At 42.6% G+C, this 19,646-nt stretch overlaps 1 protein-coding gene across 7 annotated transcripts in view; it reads right to left on the bottom strand.

Moving 5' to 3' along the window:
- Window positions 1–19,646, bottom strand: part of LOC140728834 (nipped-B-like protein) — a 499,555-nt gene that overhangs the window by 179,539 nt on the left and 300,370 nt on the right. For all 7 annotated transcript variants that reach the window (XM_073047823.1, XM_073047821.1, XM_073047826.1 and 4 more), the window contains 4 exons: window positions 9,895–9,995; window positions 9,411–9,549; window positions 7,212–7,294; window positions 6,791–6,923 (listed from right to left, as the gene is read on the bottom strand). In XM_073047823.1, coding sequence (XP_072903924.1) covers window positions 6,791–6,923; window positions 7,212–7,294; window positions 9,411–9,549; window positions 9,895–9,995 — 456 coding nt within the window. The remainder of the gene's footprint in view (window positions 1–6,790; window positions 6,924–7,211; window positions 7,295–9,410; window positions 9,550–9,894; window positions 9,996–19,646) is intronic.

Here is a 19,646-nt window from a genome sequence, read left to right as displayed (position 1 = left end):
TTTTCAGTAGATAAATATTTGAGAAACTGTGAGGGCACCAGAATCAGGGATACCATCACTGACATATGTTGTGCAATTTGTTGTTTTGTGACATATGACATCAAATAGGAATGAGGGAGAGTTAATTTAGGTACATCAGAGGTTGCTTAATGACCAACTGCACAGAGTTGATGACTGGTATGCTCCAGTACGACGGAGGGACAAGGACGGCAAGGCAAGGAAACAAGAGTGATGAGAGAGGTGGTGAATTTAGTCAAGCCAAAAGGAACATATGTGAGGCTGGAACTGAGCAGGGGCTGGCAGGGTTGTGGAAACCTCAGACAAAGGCAGGAATCAAAGGGTTGAGTATGGTGTGACTAGTGTCCTCAGCTGCGTATATTTCAATGCAAGTAGTATTGTAGAAAAGGTGGATGAGCTCAGGGCATGGATCAACACATGGATTTATGATATTGTAGCCATTATAGAAAATTAGTTGTGGGGGGGGCAGGACTGGCAACTCAGTATTCCAGGGTTCCATTGTCTTAGACACTACAAAGTGGGAGGAACTAAAGGAGAAGGGATGGCGTTTAGTCAGGGAAAATATCACAGCAATGCTCAGTTAGGACAGACGTGAGAATTTATCTAGTGAGGCATTGTGGGTGGACTGAGAAATAAGAAATGTTTAACCAGGCTAATAGAGCTGTATTATAGGCCACAAAACAGTCCACAGGGATTAGAGGAACAAACTTGTACAGAGATCGCAGACTTTTGCAAGAAACATAAGGTTGTAGGTGATTTTAACTTTTCACATACTGAGTGGTAATCCCATACTCTAAAAGATGAGATAAAGTTTGTCATATGTGTTCAGCAAAATTTCCTTAATCAGTATGTAAAAATCCCAAAGAGAGAATGAGCGAGACTAGATCTGCTATTAAGTAATGAGTAAGGGCAGGTGACGGAAGTTGTAGTAGACAAGTACCTCTCAAACTGGAGGCCTGCATGGATTAGTGCTGGGCCCATTGTTGTTTGTCATCTATATCAATGGTCTGGATGATAATGTGGTTAACTGGATCAGCAAATTTGTGGATGACACCTAGATTGGGGGTGTAGTTGACAACAAGGAAAGCTATCATGGCTTGTAGAGGGATCTGGATCAGCTGAAAACTTGGGCTGAGAAAAGACGGAAGGAACTTAATGCACACAACTGCGAGGTGTTGCACTGAGTAGAAGAAAGGGATCTGGGAATACAGGTGTACAATTTGTTGACAGGTGTCACAGGTAGACAGGGTCATAAAGAAAGCTTTTGACACGATGTAAATTCATAAATCAATGGACTGAGTACAGGAGATGGATGTCATGTTGAAGTTGTATTAGATGTTGGTGAAGATGGAGCCAACTAAATTTATTTCCCTCTGCAGTTTCTTTTGGTCCTGTGCAGTAGCACCCTGCCCGCCCCCCCCCCCCCCCCATACCAGACAGTGATGCAGCCTGTCAGAATGCTCTCCACAGTACATCTATAGAAGTTTTTGAGTTAGAAAGTGAGAAGTTCAAAGGGAAACTTCTTCATTTAGACTGTCATGAGAGTGTGGAATGAGCTGCCACCACAAGTGGTGTAATCTTTAAGCAAAGTTTGGATAGGTACATGGATGGTAGGGAAAGGGAGGGTTATGGTCCTGGTGCAAGTCGAGGGAGCAGGCAGTTTAAGTGTTTTTGGCAAGGACCAGATGGGCTGAAGGGCCTGTTCTGCATTGTACTTTTCTATGCCAATAAAGGAACCAGAAGACAATTTAGGAGTGCTAGAAAAGACAATCAAGAGTCCTTGGTGAATAGAATTAAAGAGAATCCAAAGATATTTCACACATACATCAAAACAAAGAGGGCAACTAGGGAAAGAGTAGGATAATTTGTGCATAGAGGTGGAGTACGTGGGCAAGATTCTAAATGAGTACTTTACATTGATATTTACCGAGAAGGACAAACCTTTCAACCAAGGACAAAGTCTGATCAATCTTATAAAGTTTTTTGAAGAAGTAACCAAAAAGGTAGATGGTAGATGTCATCTTCTATGACATCAGGAATCTAAAGACAGCCAGTTAGATGCATTCAAAATTGGCTTGAAGGATGGAAGCAGAGAGTCATGGTTGCAGGTGGTTTTTGGAATGGAGGCCAATGATGCATGGCGTGCCACAGGAGTTGGTGTTGGAACCCTTGTTATTTGTTATTAATATAAATGATTCGTATGTAAATGCACAAGGTTTGATCAGTAAATTTGAGGATGACGCAAAATTAGGTGGCGTTGTTGATAGTGAGGAAGGTTATTGTAGATTACAAGGGGACTTTGATTATTTAGTGAAGTGGGCTGAGGAATGGCAAATGGATTTCGATACAGTTAAATGTGAGGTAATACATTTGGAATGCTAAACTAGCTTAGGACTAATGCTATGAATGGTAGGTCACTAAGTAGTGTAATGCAACAGAAGGATATAGGAGCTTCCATTGATCATTGAAAGCAACAAAAGCTGACAGAGTGGTAATAAAGACATTTAGCATGCTGGCTTTCATTGGTCAAAGAACTGAGTATAGGAGTTGGGACATTCCAAGTTATTATTGAGGCTGCATTTGGAGAAATGTGTGCAGTTTTATAGGAAAGACGTGATTATTTATTTATTTTATTTAGTGATACAGTGTGGACTAGGTCCTTCTGCCTGTTCAAGGCACGTCACCCCAGTAACCCTGCGACCCTGATAAAACCTAACCTAATCATGAGAGAACTTAGAACGACCAATCAACCTAACTTTTTTTTAAATAGACCACTTAATAGTAACAGGGACATCGAGGAGCAGATAGGGAAACAGTTTCTGGAAAGGTGTAATAATAACAGGGTTGTCGTGGTGGGAGATTTTAAATTTCCCAAATATCTATTGGCATGTCCTGAGAGCGAGGGGTTTAGATGGGGTGGAGCTTGTTAGGTGTGTTCAAGAAGGTCCCTTGATACAATATGTACATAAGCCTACAAGAGGAGAGGCTGCACTTTATCTGGTATTGGGAAATGAACCTGTTCAAGTGTCAGATCTCTCAGTGGGAGAGCATTTTGGAGATAGTGATCACAATTTTATCTCCTTTACCATAGCACTGGAGAGGGATAGGAACAGACAAGTTATAAAAGCATTTAATTGGGAGTAAGGGGAAATATGAGGCTATCAGGCAGGAACTTGGAAGCATAAATTAGTAAAAGATGTTCTCAGGGAAATGTACGGAAGAAATGTGGAAAATGTTCAGGAGATATCTGTGTGGATGTCTGCATAGGTATGTTCCAATGAGACAGGGAAAGGATGGTAGGGTACAGGAACTGTGGTGTACAAAGGCTGTTGTAAATCTAGTCAAGAAGAAGAGCTTACGAAAGGTTCAAAAAGCTAGGTAATGACAGAGAGCTAGAAGATTATAAGGCTAGCAGGAAGGAGCTCAAGAAAGAAATTAGGAGAGCCAGAAGGGGCCATGAGAAGCCTTGGCAGACAGGATTAATGAAAGCCCCAAGGCATTCTACAAGTATGTGAAAAGCAAAAGGATAAGACATGAGAGAACAGGGTCAATCAAGTGTGACAGTGGAAAAATGTGTCTGAACCAGAGGAGGTAGCAGAATAGTTAGTTAGTACTTTGCGTCAGTATTCACTATGGTAAAGAATCTTGGCGATTGCAGGGATGACTTCCAGCAGACTGAAAAACTTGAGCATATAGATATTAGGAAAGAGGATGTGCAGGAGCTTTTGGAAAGCATCAAGTTGGGACCGGACGAGACTGGCAACTGTGGGAGGCAAGGGAGGAGATTGCTGAGCCTCTGGCGATGACCTTTACATCATCAATGGGGACAGAAGAGGTTCTGGAGGATTGGAGGGTTGCAGATGTTGTTCCATTCTTCAAGAAAGGGACCAGAGATAGCCCAGGAAATTATAGACCAGTGAGTCTTACTTCAGTGGTTGGTAAGTTGATGGAGAAGATCCTGAGAGGCAGGATTTATGAACATTTGGAGAGCCATAATATAATTAGGAATAGTCAGCATGGCTTTGTGAAAGGCAGTTCATGCCTTACCAGCCTGACTGAATTTTTTGAGGATGTGACTAAACACATTGCTGAAAGTAGAGCAGTGGATATAGTGTATATAGATTTCAGTAAGGCAGTTGACAAGGTACTCCATGCAAGGCTTATTGAGAAAGTAAAAAGGCATGGGGACATTGCTTTGTGGATCCAGAACTGGCTTGCCCACAGAAGGCAAAGAATGGTTGTAGATGGGTCATATTCTGCATGGAGGTCGGTCACCAGTGGTGTGCCTCAGGGATCTGTTCTGGGACCCCTACTCTTCGTGACTTTTATAAATGACCTGGATGAAGAAGTGAAGGGATGGGTTAGTGACAACATACACAAAATGCTGGTGGAACACAGCAGGCCAGGCAGCATCTATAGGGAGAAGCACTGTCAACGTTTTGGGCCGAGACCCTTCGTCAGGACTAACTGAAAGGAGAGATACTAAGAGATTTGCAAGTAGTGGGGGGAGGGCGAAATGCGAAATGATAGGAGAAGACCGGAGGGGGTGGGATGAAGCTAAGAGCTGGAAAGGTGATTGGCGAAAGTGATACAGAGCTGGAGAAGGGAAAGGATCATTGGACGGGAGGCCTCGGGAGAAAGAAAGGGGGAGGGGGGGAGCACCAGAGGGAGATGGAGAACAGGCAGGGTGATGGGCAGAGAGAGAGAGAGAGAGAGAGAGAGAGAGAGAGAGAAAGTATGTCAGGGATGGGGTAAGAAGGGGAGGAGGGGCATTAACGGAAGTTAGAGAAGTCAATGTTCATGCCATCAGGTTGGAGGCTACCCAGCCGGTATATAAGGTGCTGTTCCTCCAATCTGAGTGTGGATTCATCTTGACAGTAGAGGAGGCCATGGATAGACATATCAGAATGGGAATGGGACGTGGAATTAAAATGTGTGGCCACTGGGAGATCCTGCTTTTTCTGGCGGACTGAGTGTAGGTGTTCAGCGAAATGGTCTCCCAGTCTGCGTTGGGTCTCACCAATATATAAAAGGACACACTGGGAGCACCGGACTCAGTACACCACACCAGCCGACTCACAGGTGAAGTGTCGCCTCACCTGAAAGGACTGTCTGGGGCCCTGAATGGTAGTGAGGGAGGAAGTATAAGGGCAGATGTAGCACTTGTTTCACTTACAAGGATAAGTGCCAGGAGGGAGATCGGTGGGAAGGGATGGGGGGGACGAGTGGACAAGGGAGTCGCGTAGGGAGCGATCGCTGCGGAAAGCAGAAAGGGGCAGGGGGAAGATGTGCTTGGTAGTGGGATCCCGTTGGAGGTGGTGTAAGTTTCGGAGAATTATACGTTGGACCTGGAGGCTGGTGGGGTGGTAGGTGAGGACAAGGGGAACCCTATCCCGAGTGGGGTGGCGGGCGTATAGGGTGAGGGCAGATGTGTGGGAAATGGGAGAGATGCGTTTGAGAGCAGAGTTGATGGTGGAACAAGGGAAGCCCCTTTGTTTAAAAGAGGAAGACATCTCCTTCGTCCTGGAATGAAAAGCTTCATCCTGAGAGCAGATGCGGCAGAGACAGAGGAATTGTGAGAAGGGGATAGCATTTTTGCAATTTTTGCATTTTGGATGGGTTAGTAAATTTGCTGATGACACAAAGGTTGGAGTGTTGTGGATAGTGTGGAGGGCTGTCAGAGGTTACAGCGGGACATTGATAGGATTCAAAACTGGGCTGAGAAGTGGCAGATGGAGTTCAACACAGGTAAGTGTGAGGTGGTTCATTTTGATAGGTCAAATATGATGACAGAATATAGTATTAACGGTAAGACTCTTGGCAGCGTGGAGGATCAAAGGAATCTTGGGGTCCAAGTCCATAAGACAATTAAAGCCTCTGCGCAGGTTGACTCTGTGGTTAAGAAAGCATATGATGCATTGGCCTTCATCAATCGAGGGACTGAATTTAGGAGCCAAGAGGTAATGTTGCAGTTATTGGACCCTGGTCAGACCCCGCCTGGAGTACTGTGCTCAGTTCTGCTCTCCTCACTATAGGAAGGATGTGGAAACCATAGAAAGTGTGCAGAGGAGATTTACAAGGGTGTTGCCTGGACTGGGGAACATGCCTTATGAGAACAGATTGAGTGAACTCGGCCTTTTCTTCTTGGAGTGATGGAGAATGAGAGGTGATCTGATAGAGGTGTATAAGAGGCGTTGATTATGTGGATAGTCAGAGGCTTTTCCCCAGGGCTGAAATGGCTAGCATCAGAGTGCACAGTTTTAAGGTGCTTGGAAGTAGGTAGAGAGGAGATTTCAGGGGTAATTTTTTTTTGAACACAGAGAGTGGTGAGTACGTGGAATGTGCTGCTGATAGAAACATAGAAAATAGGTGCAGGAGTAGGCCATTCGGCCCTTCGAGCCTGCACCGCCATTCAGTATGATCATGGCTGATCATCCAACTCAGAACCCTGTACCTGCTTTCTCTCCATACCCTCCGATCCCTTTAGCCACAAGGGCCATATCTAACTTCCTCTTAAATATAGCCAGTGAACCGGCTTCAACTGCTTCCTATGGCAGAGAATTATACACATGTTTAAAGTTATGGAAGGCATAGATTAAGGTTAATAATAAGAGTCTTTCCCCCCAGAGTAGGGGAAATTAAAACTAGAGGGTATAGATTTAGGATGAGAAGGGAATGATCCAGATTGGAAATATCCAGTTGAATATTTAACTTATGTTATTGTTTTCTTAATTAGATGGCAATTTCTTCCATTTGGAAAACACATTCCTACCAGTAGTCTTCCCAAGAGGCTCAGCAGTAATTCTGCTGCTGGCCACTCTGGTTTGTTGACTGTAGAAAGGAGATCCTGTACAAAGTTTTCAAACAGTGGTCTGTAATCTTCTTCACCTTGCTTACTTCCACACCTACAAGAACCAAGAAGGAATTTATTATTGATCTCCTCAACACTAACCATACACATATCACAGTAAGGCCTGTATTTCATTAAAATGAACTGAAAGGAGAGGTCCTACCAGCAAAAATTCTCATCTCTAGCTTATCTGGTTGAAGCGCATATAAGACAACATGTATGACTTGCTTACTAAATAGGGGAACAGTGCAAGGCACAAGATACAAAAAGTCCCAAAAAAACAGTAGTAGTATTGACAGCAAGAACCCACTTTAAGGCATGCAATTATCTATCATGAACTCACTTTTTGAGGAAGACTGAGAGGAAATTCTGGGCTGTTCTCATTGCTGTTTCATATGAGTTGGTAATTAGAACATCTTGATCAACCTGAAAAATGAGAAAAGGAGTTAAACAAAGAACTTTTGAATGTGAAAGAGAGCAAGTGAAAACCACCAATTCAAGATCTAACCCTGGAAGAGACATTAAACATTAAGCTGATCTGAACATTCAGACAGATTACAATTAGAATCAGGATTATTATCATGACATATATTGTGAATTTGCTGTTTTGCAGTAGCAGTACAGTACATTACATAAAAAGTATTTTAAGTCACAATAAGAAATGTAATAAATAAATAGAGCAAAACAGTGAGGAACTGTTTATGGTCATGTTACAGCTATACAGGAGCCCGGTCAGACCCCTCTTGGAGTACTGAGCTCAGTTCTGGTTGCCTTACTACAGGAAGGAGGTGGAAGCCATAGAAAGGGTGCAGAGGAGATTTACAAGTATGTTACCTGGATTGGGGAGCATGCCTTATGAAAATAGGTTGAGTGAACTTGGCCTTTTCTCCTTGGAGCGATGGAGGATGAGAGGTGACCTGATAGAGGTGTATAAGATGATGAGAGACGTTGATCTTGTGGATAGTCAGAGGCTTTTTCCCAGGGCTGAAATGGTTGCCACAAGAGGACACAGGTTTAAGGTGCTTGGAAGTAGGTACAGAGATGTCAGGGCTAAGTTTTTTTTTAATGCAGAGAGTGGCGAGCGCATGGAATGGGCTGCCGGTGACAGTGGTGGAGGCGGATACGATAGGGTCTTTTAAGAGACTCTTGGAGAGATACATGGAGCTTAGAAAAATAGAGGGCTATGGGTAACCCTAGGTAACTTCTAAAGTAAGTATGCATTCAGCAAAACATTGTGGGCCGAAGGGCCTGTATTGTGCTGTAGGTTTTCTACGTTTCTATGCTTCTAAGACATTCAGAAATCCGATGGCAGAGGGGAAGAAGCTGCTGCTAAAACATTAAGTGTACACTTTCTGGCCCCTGTTCCTCCTCCCTGATGGCAGTAATGAGAAGGGAGCATGTCCTGGATGGGAATGGGCCTTAGTGATGGATGCTACCTTCATGAGGCTCCTCTTTTTGAAAATACCCTTGATGGCAGGGAGGGTTGTGCCTATGATGGACCTGATTGAGCTTACAATATTCCATAGCAGGCAGTGATGCAACCAGTTTATCTAGCCATTATCTCTCAGTGCACAAGTTATATATTTTAACAAACGGATTATATTCTACTGATCTTGGTAGTTAGATGTGGAAGCAAGGGTCACGGTCTCAAAATATGGTATGGCTATTTAAGAACTCAGCAGTCCTGCCAAAAGGTCTAAGCCCAAAACATCGACTGTACTTTTTCTATAGATGCTGCCTGGTCTGCTGAGTTCTTCCAGCATTTTGTCTGTGTTATTTGGATTTCCTGCATCTGCAGATTTTCTCTTGTTTGTGAATGGCTATTTAGGACCTAGATAAATTTCCAGGTTCTGTTTCTTAATAGTACAGCACATTTACATTTGTTTGAATGTTTTGTTAACAGGAGCAGGAATAAGCCACCAGATCCCTCAAACTAACCTGCCACGTAATAAGATCATGGTTCATCTCTTCATTGCATTTTCCCACTATAGGACTACAGGTATTGAAGGAGAGCCAAACAGTGTTTGCCTGCTGTGTAATTTGTCTCCATGTGAGACTTCAGTTTCAAGGACAGGCATGAGATACTCAGCCTACATCCAAAGTCATTTAAGGGCAATTTAAAAAGAAGCATTTAAAACTGAATTTTTGATGATGCATGGGGGAAATATCAGCAGTTTAAAATTGTCAACAAGCGAGAGAACCAAAGGTTAAGAGATGCCATGATATGTATGAATAACATTCCCACCAGGAGTGGTTGAATCAAATATCGTTGACATCACTGCATTTTCTAACAGTAGTCTGATAAATGAAGTTTTAATGTAAGGTTATAGATAATTCAACAATAGTCCGGGGTGTCTCAATATGATCGGCTGGTTCATGCATGTTATAACTTCAATGGTGTTATGGAATGACATGTTTTTGGAATTTCCATTGTTTACTGATCAGCTGAAAATCACACATCAGCATCTCACTGTTATGATGCTAGTACATTTCAAAAGCAGTTTACAAGTTACTGACTTGTGATCAAGGTGATATTTCCTACCTTCTTTTCTCCTTCTTCATCAGTATTAGAATCCTTCTCTGTAGCTGGCAGGTGTACAACACATTGGATCAACTGCAAGACTAAGGCTGTTACCATCTGAATAAAGAGTGGTTCTCCATCCATATCGCTACTGTTTAACCTGTTTTGTGACATATAAACAAAACAGTGGCAGAAGGTTGCAAAATGAACATTAAGAGTTCTAATGTGTGGCTGTAATTCAATAACTGAACCATGAAATGTACTCTCAGCCACACTAAATTCTGAATATCTGGTTTGGGCATTAGAGACAATTCAATGCTTTAGATTAAAATTTAAAAGTCTTGCATGTGCTAGTTACAAAGTTCCAGCAAGAAATAAAACTGCATCTTGCGTTAGACATCAGAACCAACTTGTCTGATAACTTAGTAACTGAAAGGATACAGGATGGCTAGGGAGCATGATATTCCAATTTTACTGTAGTTACAAGAAGAATTAACTGTGTTACCTGAAATTTCGTAAACTCCTCTTACTTGTTGGGAGTTTTGCAAGGGAGGCAAACATCTCTTCCAGTATCAACTGCCTGTGCTTCTCATATCTTGAGAATACCTGTGAAAACAGTTTCCTTAGACTTTTACAAAAAAAAAAGGCACAGGCAGTCAGAACAGGCTATTTTAAGCTTGTAATAAGGCAGCTCTATCAGTACATTAGCAGTATCAATAGCAAAAGTACCTCTAAAAATCATTACTTTAGACTAAACAAAATTAACACACTATGTCAGATATATTCATTTACAGTAGCATCAGATACAATGTAGAGATCATGCAAGCTAAGTAATTAAGCGATTATGAATAATGATACGTTGGAACATATTGTTACGAATGTGACGCAACTCTGAGGGGCCAAAGGGTACAAAGTGGCCCCCTCCTTTTCGAGAATCGCAAGATCGCTATTAATTCGGGTCTGAGACCCAGGAAATGAGAGAGAGACGTCCAGAATACACAAGGTTTGGAATGTGTCCTGACCTCAGTGAAACGGAACCACTGATAACGGCCATTGTCTCTTGGAGACGGAATTATGTATTGAGTACTGTACTATTCATTGAAACCCCTCAGGGGACAACCAGAGTGGGCTGGTTGAGGAATTGCATCATCCCAACCTGATTGACATCTGAGACCCCGTGAGTAAGGATAAAAGAGGGTCTGGGGAACAACCCCTTGAGACGCACCAGGAGAAACGCTAGAGATCCCGTGACAGCGTTTAATAGCGACAGCCGGTGAGGGCTCGTGTGCGTCCTCCCTTGTCAGGGTGGCGGGATCATCACGGAAGAACGGTTTAGCTAAAGGAGAGGCCACAAGTGAAAGGCCACGACAACGAGACTCCTGACGGATCGAAATCATAAAAGGAAAGCTGGCAAGTTTTTCTCAAAATCTCTCTCTCTCTCTCTCTCCAACCATTGCAACACAGCGGTCCCCAAAGGCTGCAGCCTGCCTGAACTGAGTGAACTTTATATTTCCATCGGACAATACATTATCCCCTAGACAACGATAGAGCTTATTTCTTATTATTATTATACCCGCACTTTTAGATTTAGTATTGACGACATATATTATCTGTATATTTGCACTGATATTATTTTTGTGTATTTTTACTAATAAATACTGTTAAAAATAGTATCATCAGATTTCAACGGACCGCTCTATCTTCGCTGTTAAGTGACGCAGTTACAGGGTTCATAACAATATCCACATTAATTAAAAGGTACTGGCGCATATAAAGGTGGACAATTCACCAATGTTAGTTACCACATGTATATTGTGACATTGCCACTCCCTTCATTGTCCTAAAATTCCCCAGCATCTTGAAAAACTTCACATTGATCTCACTATTCTTCTCCTTGGTAACTACTGATGCAAAGTAATCATTTAACATCTTATCATTTCAAAAGATCTATTCTGAGCTCCTTCACTGAACTATTCCCACTGAACTGGGCTCATTTTCAAGGACTCCATCTAATATTCTCAATATTTATTGCTTATTTATTATTACTTTGTTCTTATGTATTTGCAGTTTGTTGCACATTGACTGTTTATCTGTCTTGTTAGGTGTTGGCTTTCAATGATTCTAATGTGTTTCTTGGATTTAACTACAGTTGCAAGAAAAGGTTTGTCAATCCTTTGCAATTACCTGGCTTTCAGGATTAATTGCTCATAAAATATGGTCTGATCTTCATCTAAGTCACAATAATAGACAAACACGAACTGTCTAAACTAATAACAATTGTACTTTTCATGTCTTTATTGAATACATTGTTTAATCATTCACAGTCCAGGCTGGAAAAAGTATGTGAACCCTAACTGGCAGAACTCCTCCAGCAATAATAACCTCCACCAAACATTTCCTGTAGCTGCTGGTCAAACTTCCACAATGGCAAGGACAAATTTTAGACCATTCCTCCATACAAAACTACCAGTTCATCAGTATTTTTGGGATACATTGCATGCAGCCCTCTTCACATCATGCCACAGCACCTCAATTGAGTTACGGTCTGGACTTTGACTAGGCCATTCCAAAGCACCCATTTTCGTCTTTTTAAACCATTCTGTTGTTGAATTACTCGTCTTTCAGATCATTGTCTTGTTGCATTACCAACTTCTATTAGCTTTAGGTAACGGACTGCCACGCTGACATTCTCCAGTAAAATGTCTTGATACAATTTTGAATTCATTATTGTCTCAATAATTACAAGCTGTCCAGGTCCTGAGGCAGTAAAGCAGCCCCAAACCATGATATTCTATCTACCATGCTTCACCGTGGGGATGAGGTTTTGGTGTTGGTGTATAGTGCCCTTTCTCCTCCAAACACAGCGTGTACAGTTCTGCCAAAAAGTTCAAATTTGATCTCATCCATCCACAGAATATTATCCCTGAAGCAATGTGGAACATCTTGGTTGATGGTCTTTTGCAAACTTGAGATGTGCAACAATTGTTTTTGGAGAGCCACTGGTTTTCTCTGTGGTGATCTTCCATGAACACTATTCTTGTTCAGTGGACACACAAACAGAGACTTTAATAAGCTTTAGAGATTCTTGCAGGTCTTTACTGTTACCCTTGGGTTCTTTTCTACCTCCCCCAGCATGGCACTTTGTGCTCTTGGTGTGATCTTTGCAGGACGGCCACTCCTATGGAGAGTAGCAATAGTACAGAATTTCCTCCTTTTGTCATCAATTTCTCTTACTCTGGACTAATGAACACTCAGGTCTTTAGAAAAGCCTTTCTAGCTGTTTCTAGCTTCATGCATCTCTATAACTTTTCTTCTAAAGTCCCCTGAAAGCTGTTTTGATCGAGACATGGTGTACGTAAACAGATTATTCTTGAGAAGAGCAAGCTCCGTCAGTAACCTGACATTGTGTGTGTGTTTGTATATATAGCAGGGCACCTTTACAACTCACACCTCCAATCTCACCTCATTGACTGGAATACCTGAAGCCAAATAGCTTTTGTAGAAGGCATTACCCCAGAGGCTCACATACCTTTTTGAACCTAGACTGTGATAGTTTAAATGGTGTACTCAGTATTGAAGGGAGGCAGTGCAATTGCTTGTGTGTTATTGGCTTAGGCAGATTGTGTTAATCTATTATTGAGACTTAGATGAAGATCAGACTACATCTTATGAGTAATTAATTCAGAAAATCAGGTAGTTGGCAAGGGATTACAAACTTTTCCTTACAACTGTACCTATGCCCCATAAGAAAATAAATCTCAGGGTTGCATATGGTGACATATATGTACTTTTAAGATGGCGCCACTGAACAACGATTCCTTGGGCGACATCTTCCAGATAGTCAATCATTTCAGTTTTTCTACATCTTCTATTTATTGTATTGATCTTATAATAGTTTTTGAAACTGTTGGAGCCTGTGACTTACTGTCTGTGGTTCGATAAACTGAGCTAGCACTCTGCTATCCCCAAGAAAACTCCAGGAGTGAAATGCAAGCCTGAGCTACCACAAAGAGAAGACGAGACAAGGAGCCATTATCAACAATATTTCTTGCCAATTTAAGCAATGAGGAAGGTTGAAATATCAAGGCAGATGCAGAGGAGAGTGAGTAGCTCTCAGCTGGTTCATGTCGCTGCCCTTGGAGGGGCCACTGGGTGCTTATGCTCTTGAGATGTTATCGAAATTCTGAGATTTATGGATTGCGCTGTAGTTCAAACTAACTGCAGTTCATATTGGCCTCTTTCAGTTCTGTGTTTTTTTTAAAACGGGTTCTTTCCCTTTCTTTCTTGTTGCCCAACAGTGGGCTGAGGGTCTGCGGATTGGGGATTGATGTTCTTCCTGTTGCTTTCCAAGTGGGTGATTTGCTAGGTTTTGTGAGGAGGAGGGGTTGGAAGAGTTCGGAGGGCTGTGGGTTTTTGTTTCTTTCTCTTTTCATGTGAGGAGGGATCACAACAAGAGGGCAGGGGGGTGGGGACTGATGCCTTTCAACTACTTCTGTGATGTTCTGTATTTTATGGCTATCTGGAGAAAACAAATCTCAGAGCTGTATTCTGTACATTACTTTGATGGTACACCTTTGACAAAAAAACTTACTTCGAACTTTGAGCATCTTGTGCCTCTGATGACATGCTCCACCTTTTATCCTTGAATAAGGTCTCACCCAGATCATACCCTCCATACCCCTCTCATGCATGTACCTATCTAAACTTCTCTTAAATGAACCCACATCTACCACTTATACACTCACACCATTCTGAGTGAAGTAGTTCCTCCTCACTTTCTTCTTAAATATTTCACCTTTCATAGAGTTGTAGAACAGCAAAGAAACAGGCCTTTGGCCCATCTAGTCCATGCCAAACTATTATTCTGCTCAGTCCTGTCAACCTGCACACAGACCACTGCATTCCACACAACTCCGACCCATGGATCTGTTCAAATTTCTCATAATGGTTGTAATTATGCGATCATAATGCCATTAATTTCAAAGAAAAGATAGACCTAGTCCTGGGTTGAGATACTAAATTGGAGAAAGGCTACTTTCTGGCAAAGGTGTACTTGGTAAGTGGGAGGCCTTCAAAACTGAAATTTTGAGAGTACAAAGTTTGTATGTTCCTGTCAAAATAAAAACAAAAGATAATATGTTTAAGGAACCTTGGTTTTAAAGAGATATCGAGCCTGGTTAAGAAAAAAAAAGGGAGGCACATAGCAGGTAAGAACAAACAAAGTGTTCATGGATTATAAGAAATGCAACAGAACAGGTGAGCCTCACATCAGTAGTGGGAAAGTTATTAGGAGATATTCTAAGAGAGCAGATGCATAAATATGTGGATAGACATGGACTGATTAAGGACAGTAAACTCGGCTTTGTGTGTGGTAGGTGATATCTAACCAACCTTGTTCAATTAGAACAGCAGAGACGGCAAAAAGGATAGTTGAATGCTGCTCTTTCAGGATGTGGGAAGGTGGGAAGGTCGTGACCCTGATGACTACCCCTGTAAGAAGTGCATGCGGCTGCTGCTTCTAACACTTTACCTGAAGGAGTTGGTTGGTGGAAATGGATGAACTCCGAATGATTTGGGAGGTGAAGGGGAGATAGATAAGACATATAGAGAGGTAGTTACGCTCAAGGTGCAGGACACAAGAAACTGGGTGACAGTCAGTCAGGACCAATCAGAGGAAAGTCACAGTGATCAGGTATCTGGCCTGAGCCTGACTCAGCAACTCAAGGACACTCTTAAGAGACCATGTTGTATCTGCCTCCACCACAGTCACCAGCAGCCCATTCCACACAATCACCACTCTCTGCATAAGAAACTTCCCTGACATCTCCTCTGTACCTACTTCCAAGCACCTTAAAACACTGCCCTCTTGTGTTAGCCATTTCAGCCCTGGGAAAAAGCCTCTGACTATCCACATGATCAATGCCTCTCATCTCTTATACACCTAATGGCCAAGGGAAAGATATTGTTCCTAAGATATTGAGTGTTTGTGTCTTAAGGCTCCTGAACCTCCTCCCTAATGGTAGTAATGAGAAGAGAGCACCTCCATGATAGTGAAGATGATGAATGCTGCCTTTTGAAATTGTTCTCAATGGTTCTTTACCGGAGTCTCAATATCCCTCAATAACCAAGGTTCCCTAAACCTGTTAGCCTTGCCTTTTACACTAACATGAACATAACAATTCTGTACTGCCATATTTCACTTTTGAAGGACTCCCACTTACTAAGCACCTCTGGCAGAAAACTACGTGTCCCAAGCCACGTCTGCCAGACTCTTTCTGCTGCCATCAAAATTGGTCTTTCTTCAATTTAGACTCTTAGCCTGAGGACCAGTCCTTTCCTTCTCCATAATTATCCTGAAACTAATGGAATTATAATCACTAGATCTAAAGTATTTCCTGACACTCACTTGCCTTGTCTTATTTCCTAAGAGGAATCCAGTATCACACTCTCTAGACACATACATTTGATTGCTGTTCGTAGACTTCAGTTCAGCATTCAACACAATCATCCCTCAGAAACTGATTGGAAAGCTGAGCCTACTGGGCCTGAACACATCCCTCTGCAGCTGGATACTAGACTTCCTGACTGGGAGGCCTCAGTCAGTCCGGATCGGAGGCAGTATCTCCAACACCATCACACTGAGCATGGGGGCCACCCAGGGCTGCGTGCTCAGTCCACTGCTGTTCACTCTGCTGACCCACGACTGTGCAGCAACACACAGCTTGAACCACATCATCAAGTTCGCCGATGACACGACCGTGGTGGGTCTCATCAGCAAGAACAATGAGTCAGCATACAGAGAGGAGGTCCAGCGGCTAACAGACTGGTGCAGAGCCAACAACCTGTATGAATGTGAACAAAAGAGATGGTTGTTGACTGCAGGACATTCTGGAATGGGAGGGTGAACAGCCAGTGGTCGTGGTGCACATAGGTACCAACGATATAGGTAAAAAACGGGATGAGGTCCTACAAGGTGAATTTAAGGAGTTAGGAGATAAACTAAAAAGTAGGACCACAAAGGTAATCATCTCTGGATTACTACCAGTGCCACGTGCTAGTCAGAGTAGAAATAGGAGGATATTTCAGATGAATACGTGGCTTGAAAAATGGTGCAAGGGGGAGGGATTCAAATTTCTGGGGCATTGGAATCAGTTCTGGGGGAGGTGGGACCGGTATAAACAGGACGGTCTGCACCTGGGCTGGACTAGAACCAATGTCCTAGGGGGAGCGTTTGCTACTGCTGTTCAGGAGGCTTTAAACTAATGTGGCAGGGGGACGGGAACAAGTGTAGAGAGACAGAGGGGTGTAAAATGAGAGTAGAAGCAATAAGTAGTAAGGTGAAAAGTAAAAGTGGCAGGCAGGCAAATCCAGGGCAAAAAGCAAAAAGAGCCACTTTTCAACATAATTATATAAGGGCTAAGAGTGTTGTAAAAACAAGCCTGAAGGCTTTGTGTGTCAATGCGAGGAGCATTCATAACAAGGTGGATAAAATGAATGTGCAGATAGTTATTAATGAATATGATATAGTTGGGATCACAGAGACATGGCTCCAGGGTGACCAAGGATGGGAGCTCAACATCCAGGGATATTCAATATTCAGGAGGGATAGACAGGAAAGAAAAGGAGGTGGGGTAGCATTGCTGGTTAGAGAGGAGATTAACACAATAGAAAGGAAGGACATTAGCCTGGAGGATGTGGAATCGATACGGGTAGAGCTGCATAACACTAAGGGGCAGGAAACGCTGTTGGGAGTTGTGTACAGGCCACCTAACAGTAGTAGTAAGGTTGGGGATGGCATTAAACAGGAAATTAGAAATGCGTGCAATAAAGGAACAGTAGTTATAATGGGTGACTTCAATCTACATATAGATTGGGTGAACCAAATCGGTAAGGGCGCTGAGGAAGAGGATTTCTTGGAATGTATGCGGGATGGTTTTCTGAACCAACATGTCGAGGAACCAACTAGAGAGCAGGCCATTCTAGATTGGGTATTGAGCAATGAGGAAGGGTTAGTTAGCAATCTTGTCGTGCAAGGCCCCTTGGGTAAGAGTGACCATGATATGGTGGAATTCTTCATTAAGATGGAGAGTGACATGGTTAATTCAGAAACAAAGGTTCTGAACTTAAAGAAGGGTAACTTTGAAGGTATGAGACGTGAATTAGCTAAGATAGACTGGCAAATGATACTTAAAGGGTTGACAGTGGATATGCAATGGCAAGCATTTAACGATCGCATGGATGAACTACAACAATTGTTCATCCCAGTTTGGCAAAAGAATAAACCTGGGAAGGTAGTGCACCCGTGGCTGACAAGGAAAATTAGGGATAGTATCAAGTCCAAAGAAGAAATATATAAATTAGCAAAAAAAAAGTGGCACACCTGAGGACTGGGAGAAATTCAGAGACCAGCAGAGGAGGACAAAGGGCTTAATTAGGAAAGGGGAAAAAAGATTATGAGAGAAAGCTGGCAGGGAGCATAAAAACTGACTGTAAAAGCTTTTATAGATACGTGAAAAGAAAAAGATTGGTCAAGACGAATGTAGGTCCTTTACAGTCAGAAACAGCTGAATTGATCATAGGGAACAAAGACATGGCAGACCAATTGAATAACTACTTTGGTTCTGTCTTCACTAAGGAGGATATAAATAATCTTCTGGAAAAAGTAAGGGACCAAGGGTCTAGTGAGATGGAGGAACTGAGGGAAATACATGTTAGTAGGGAAGTGGTGTTAGGTAAATTGAAGGGATTAAAGGCAGATAAATCCCCAGGGCCAGATGGACTGCATCCCAGAGTGCTTAAGGAAGTAGCCCAAGAAATAGTGGATGCATTAGTGATAATTTTTCAAAACTCCTTAGATTCTGGATTAGTTCCTGAGGATTGGAGGGTGGCTAATGTAACCCCACTTTTTAAAAAAGGAGAGAGAGAGAAACCGGGGAATTATAGATTGGTTAGTCTGATATCGGTGGTGGGGAAAATGCTAGAGTCGGTTATCAAAGATGTGATAACAGCACATTTGGAAAGAGGTGAAATCATTGGACAAAGTCAGCATGGATTTGTGAAAGAAAAATCATGTCCGATGAATCTTATAGAATTTTTTGAAGATGTAACTAGTAGAGTGGATAGGGGAGAGCCAGTGGATGTGGCATATTTAGATTTTCAAAAGGCTTTTGACAAGGTCCCACACAGGAGATTAGTGTGCAAACTTAAAAGCACACGGTATTGGGGGCATGGTATTGATGTGGATAGAGAATTGGTTGGCAGACAGAAAGCAAAGAGTGGGAGTAAACGGGACCTTTTCAGAATGGCAGGCAGTGACTAGTGGGGTACTACAAGGCTCAGTGCTGGGACCCCAGTTGTTTACAATATATATTAATGATTTAGAGGAGGGAATTAAATGCAGCATCTCCAAGTTTGCAGATGACACGAGGCTGGGCGGCGGTGTTAGCTGTGAGGAGGATGCTAAGAGGATGTAGGGTGACTTGGATAGGTTAGGTGAGTGGGCAAATTCATGGCAGATGCAATTTAATGTGGATAAATGTGAGGTTATCCACTTTGATTGCAAGAACAGGAAAACAGATTATTATCTGAATGGTGGCCGATTAGGAAAAGGGGAGATGCAACGAGACCTTGGTGTCATTGTACACCAGTCATTGAAGGTGGGCATGCAGGTACAGCAGGCGGTGAAAAAGGCAAATGGTATGTTGGCATTCATAGCAAAAGGATTTGAGTACAGGAGCAGGGAGGTTCTACTGCAGTTGTACAAGGCCTTGGTGAGACCACACCTAGAATATTGTGTGCAGTTTTGGTCCCCTAATCTGAGGAAAGACATTCTTGACATAGTGGGAGTACAGAGAAGGTTCACCAGATTGATTCCTGGGATGGCAGGACTTTCATATGAAGAAAGACTGGATCGACTAGGCTTATACTCACTGGAATTTAGAAGATTGAGGGGGGATCTTATTGAAACGTATAAAATTCTAAAGGGATTGGACAGGCTAGATGCAGGAAGATTGTTTCCGATGTTGGGGAAGTCCAGAATGAGGGGTCACAGTTTAAGGATAATGGGGAAGCCTTTTAGGACCGAGATGAGGAAAAACTTCTTCACACAGAGAGTGGTGAATCTGTGGAATTCTCTGCCACAGGAAACAGTTGAGGCTGGTTCATTGGCTATATTTAAGAGGAAGTTGGATATGGCCCTTGTGGCTAAAGGGATCAGGGGGTATGGAGAGAAAGCAGGTACATGGTTCTGAGTTGGAT

The sequence above is a fragment of the Hemitrygon akajei genome, chromosome 6, assembly GCF_048418815.1.
Source record: "Hemitrygon akajei chromosome 6, sHemAka1.3, whole genome shotgun sequence".
In the NCBI taxonomy this organism is placed as follows: Eukaryota; Metazoa; Chordata; class Chondrichthyes; order Myliobatiformes; family Dasyatidae; genus Hemitrygon; species Hemitrygon akajei.
The sequence above is the reverse complement of the archived record's forward strand: the minus strand, read 5'-3'. Positions and strand labels throughout refer to the sequence as shown.